Source organism: Eurypyga helias, unplaced genomic scaffold (assembly GCF_000690775.1).
Source record: "Eurypyga helias isolate BGI_N326 unplaced genomic scaffold, ASM69077v1 scaffold14233, whole genome shotgun sequence".
Classification (NCBI taxonomy): Eukaryota; Metazoa; Chordata; class Aves; order Eurypygiformes; family Eurypygidae; genus Eurypyga; species Eurypyga helias.
The window spans coordinates 7,014-11,860 of NW_010241957.1; the positions used below are offsets into that span (position 1 = coordinate 7,014).

Consider the following 4,847-nt stretch of genomic DNA (forward strand, 5'->3'; position numbering starts at 1 on the left):
CTGGATCCTCAGACCAGGCTGGTGCCTTGGCAGGGCAGAGGTGCCACGGGTGACTGCTGGGGTGCTCCCCCGCATCGGGGTCTGCCGGTGCCCCAGCTCACTCCCCTGTCGCTGATGGCGCTGGCTTAGTGGGGGGAAGATGCAGCCTGGCATCCCTGCCCCGCCCCAGCTTTGGTCCTGCGGAGCATCCCACTGTCACCCCCCTCGCCTGCCCCGGTGCTGAGCCGACACTGGGACAGGAACCAGGGGCCGGCGGGGCCGGAGGGGAGCGTTCATCAAATGGGCTGCCAGGTCTTGTCAATGGTCTGAATGTGCTCCTTGGCTTTCATGCGGAGTGAGGCGATACTGGAGCTCCTCTGGTCCACCTCCTCCAGCGGGTACTTGTCCACAAAGGTGGTGCCACACTGGTAGGGTGCAGGTGCCATGGGCTGCATGCCCTGCGCCATTGGTGGGGGGGTGTTGAGGAAGGAGTGCCCACCGTAGGGGGTTTGCAGGGCCTGAGGGGCTCCCATGAAGCCAGGGATGCTGTGGACCGTGGTGGCGCTGGAGATGGGGGACGTCAGCCATGGATCGAGCGGGAGGGAGTTGCTCATGGGCCCCACGTTGGGGGTCATGGGGGGCCGGTTGAAGGACAGCACAGGAGTGTCATGGAGCTTCATGGAGCTGGCCTCCATCTTCTCCTGCCGCCTCCACTTGGCTCGTCGGTTCTGGAACCAAACCTGCGAGGGGAGAGCCAGAGTTAGCCCCACCATGCCCAGCCGCCCATTGCAGCATGCCCCCCCTGCCGTGTCCCATGCAGGGTGCCTCACTCGGGGTGCTCCAAGTGGAGTGTCCCCTATGGGGAATCCCATCCCACGTAGGGTGCCCCACAGGGCTCCTGCAGTGCCCAGCACACCACACACCTCTGCCAAACCCTCCCTCAAACCCCTGAGACGGAGGGTATCTCCCAGATGTGGTCAGGAGAGCTGTCACCAGGCAGCCCCTGCCCTGCAGGCCATGGGAACATGCTCCGTCTGGACACTCACACAGTCCTCGCTGTAACATTGTCTGCCATTCAAAAGCCTCTCGGTAAAACTTTTAGAAGCTGAACTGCCACAGTTACACCAAAGCCCCACAGGGACGAGAGGGACCAACGAGCTGAGGCCAGCAGTGATGTTTCACCCCATGGGAGCTGCCCATCAAAGTGCTGGTCCCCATGTCCCCAGGGCCCCTGTCAGCATGGGGCACGGGCTGTCTGCCCCGCGACGCAGAGAGGGAGTAAAGATGAATGGCTGGGATGAGAAAGGGATGTCTCCCATGGGCTGGTCACAATTGTTGGTGGGTGCTGGGCTATACTGGTGCAAGCTTTGTGTCCAGAGAAGAGCAGTGGAGCTGGGAAGGGTCTGGAGCAGAATTCCTGTGCGGAGCAGCTGAGGGAGCTGAGGGTCTTCAGCCTGGGGAAGAGGAGGCTCAGGGGAGACCTGATCGCTCTCTACAGCTCCCTGAAAGGAGGGGGCAGAGGGGGGAAGGTCAGCCTCTTCTCCCAAGCGACAAGTGACGGGACAAGAGGAAACAGCCTCACGTTGTGCTGGGGAGGGTCAGATTGGATATTAGGAACAATTTCTTCATGGAAAGGGCTGTCAGGCATTGGAAGGGGCTGCCCAGTGAGGTGCTGGAGTCACCGTTCCATGAGGATTTGAGAGATGTGTGGATGTGCTCAGGGACAAAGTTGAGGCTCAGGGACATGGCTCAGGGACTTGGCAGTGTTGGTTAACAGACGGACTTGATAATTTTAAGGGTCTTTTCCAGCCTAAACAATTCCATGATTTTATGAAACTGGTTGCTGCACAGAGAGCTTGGCAACGATGTTCCTACGGTCTGGACATCCTCAGAAAAAGGCTGCATTGTCTGGGACTGGGGCTGAGGCCTAGGAAACTCAGTTCATTTGTGAGGGGATTACTGCTTTGCTTTGTAGTGAGTTTGTTGCTTCTTCAAGTCCCTGACCCTTTCCCTCACCCCGATCTTGCCCTGTTAGTCCCAAGCTGCAGCTTCCCCCCCCCCGCAGAGCCTTCTCCTGCAGCCCACAGCATTAAACCTCCCCATACCTGCTCACCCCTTGGAACCGCCCCACCCCAACAAGCCTAAAATCCCCAAATCTGTGAGGATCTTGTGCTTTCCTGGGCTTAAAGACCTGGAAGTGGCCACAAGCAGCTGAGGTTTGCCTGCTTTCCTGTGGGATCAGCTGGAGGGATGGGAGCAGCCACACGGGAAGAAAATTTCTGAACCCCATCCCCCTGCCCAAACACAGCCTCTGGCACGTGGCTGAACTGGGACCTCATGGGGGAACAAGGCTCAGCCATTAAATCCCCTCTCTGGTTTTGGCAGGAGCAGCCAGCTCTGCGAAGATGTCGCTCCCACCCCGAGCAATGAGGAAACTGAGGCACGGAGTGAAGCAGTGTTGGCAGAGCTGGGAACACAATAAAGCTCTCCAGCCCTGGGTGTTCCCTCTGCCACTACCCAGGGGACAGGTCCAGTGTGCTGGGGCCACCAGGCATCCTCCCTACCTGCACGCGGACCTCTGGCAGGTTGACCTTCATGGCCAGCTCCTCGCGGCTGTAGACGTCAGGGTAGTGGGACTTCTCGAAGGCGCGCTCCAGCTCGTGCAGCTGGTAGGTGGTGAAGGTGGTGCGGTTCCTCCGGTGCTTCTTCTTGGGCTGCTCCTCCTCGGCAGCCTCCGGTGGGGTGCCCTCACTGTCCCCCGGCTTCCGCAACTCACCCAGGTCCCCCTCGCACTTATTCAGGAACATGGTGGTGCCTGCAAGGGGACCACGGAGGTTAGTTGGGGTGCAGGGACATCGGACCCCCCATTCAACCCCAGACTGGGGAGGGATGGACTGATGGGAGGATGGAGCAGGCCCAGTAACAGGTTATGCAAAGGCATAATCCTCTCTTCTGCCACAGCATTATCCTGGAGCTGCAGCATCCCAGGGACTAGTCTGGGGTCCCGGGGACAGCATCCTGGGTCCCCTGCGCTTGGCTCCATGGTGAGATGCGACCAGGCCAATGTGCCTGCCCAAAGCTCAAACTCGAATTTCACCTGAAGTCGAGGATTTTATGAAAGTGCGTCACTGAGAGCCGACCTGACTTCCCCCCTGCTGTGGCAAGGAGGGAACAAGCCTGAGTTGGCTCCCTCCTTCCAGCTCAGCTCCCCTCCTCCAGCCTCTCTTCCCCATATGCTACGAGTCTGGCCCCACAACGCTGTAGGACCCAGTGTCGGTCCCCATGGGCAGCTGGAGCAACCTGGCCCCGTCCCCCAGCTAATAACTTTTTTCCTGCACGCTTATAAGCGTTTTCAACCCTTGCAACGTTTCATCTTTAAGCTTTTTATCCGGCATCTGAAATCTTCCTGCAGTATTTGCTGGGGATTAAAGGTCCCTTTCTACCATGAGGATGTAGGCAAACATGTAAATGGGGCAGAAAGCTGTAATCCTGGAGCACTTCTGCAGGGGGAAGGTGCTGCATGGCCCAGACCTGCCAGCAAAAAATGCGGCGAACAGCAGGTGTGGGGAGGGAGAAGGAACACCAGTTAATACTGGGAGGGAGTAAACGGGGGTCCCGAGGGGGCGGCATGCAGGGGTGGGCATCAGGTGTTGCTCAGGCCGTGCACGTGGGGGGGCTGTGCGGCACGCAGGGTGGGTGCCCATGTGTGCAGTGGGCAGGGCAGTGCAAGCAGTGCTGGGCAGCAGACAGTCTGCACGTACAAGGATGTGCATGGTGCGGGGTGCTGGCGCAGGGGGTGCGTGTGGCAGGACGTGGGAGGGCACGCATGCAGTGCGGGGGGAATGCGTGAAGTGTGTGTGCGGTGTGGGGCTGGGTGTGTGTGTGCCACATGCCCGCAGTGCAGTGCCCAGGGTGCAGTGCCTGTGTGCAGTGCGTGCAGCACACACAGTGCAACGTCTGCACCTGCAGCATGCAGGGTGGATGTGTGCAGTGCATGCAGTGCGTGTGCAGCATGCACAGCTCAGCGTGTGCGAGGAGTGCAGGGTGTGCGCAGTGTGTGAGCACAGCGTGAATCTGTGCACAGTATCTGTGGGTACGCAGCGCATGCAGAGTGCATGCTCTGCCTTTGTCTGCTGTGCGCATAGTGTGTGCAGTGCAGGCATGTTCAGAGCATGCAACACGCCTCGTGCAGTGCTGTGCACGCTACGCATGCAGGTGTCCAGCATGTGCAGCACACCCGACGTGCCGTGTGTGCCCTGTGTCTGTCCGTGCTCTGCCTGGCTTTTCTGCTGCACGCTTAGAGCGTGCACTCTGGGTGTGCAGCACGGGCAGGGCAGGGGTGCAGCGTGTAAAATGCAGGCAGTGCGTGCCCACGGGCCATGCCCACAGTGTGCGCAGGGCACGGTGTTTGCAGTGCGTGTTGCAGGTGCTGTGTGTGCAGTGTGCGTGTGGCATCAGCGTGTGCGGCTTTGGGAGCTGCTGGCTCCCCAAGTCGCCTCCTGGCCCTTCGTGGGGTGTTCTGTAGCCCTGGGGGCTTTGTCCAGCTCTGGGCCTGGCCCTGCTGCTGCAGGGGGGCTGCAGTCTTGGGGTGACCTGGGGGGAGCCATGAACCAGGGCAAGGGGTGCTGGTGCTGCACCCTGTGGTGCCCTGAAGCATGGGTGAGTGGGTGCTGGGGGAAGCAGGGGCCCTGTTGTCACCATGTGAGCATTGTGGCATGTCCTGGGGCTGGGGAAATGGGGAGAGAATGGGGTGTCCCACCACCATTCTGCTCTCACTCACCCGCTTCTCATTTGCGCAGCTCCACACCTGCAAGGAGAGGGGAGAGGGGGTGAGCACCCAGAGCACCTGGAGCACACCCTGGGGCACA

At 60.2% G+C, this 4,847-nt stretch overlaps 1 protein-coding gene across 1 annotated transcript in view; it reads right to left on the reverse strand.

Annotated features, from left to right (window-relative positions):
• Positions 1 to 254: 254 nt before the first annotated feature.
• Positions 255 to 4,847, reverse strand: part of LOC104507588 (retinal homeobox protein Rx1) — a 6,165-nt gene continuing 1,572 nt past the window's right edge. Inside the window, exons 2-4 of the mRNA XM_010148918.1 lie at positions 4,760 to 4,786; positions 2,544 to 2,794; positions 255 to 719 (exon numbers count right to left, since the gene is read on the reverse strand). Of these exons, the coding sequence (XP_010147220.1) occupies positions 276 to 719; positions 2,544 to 2,786 (687 nt within the window). The 5' untranslated portion in view covers positions 2,787 to 2,794; positions 4,760 to 4,786 and the 3' untranslated portion in view covers positions 255 to 275. The remainder of the gene's footprint in view (positions 720 to 2,543; positions 2,795 to 4,759; positions 4,787 to 4,847) is intronic.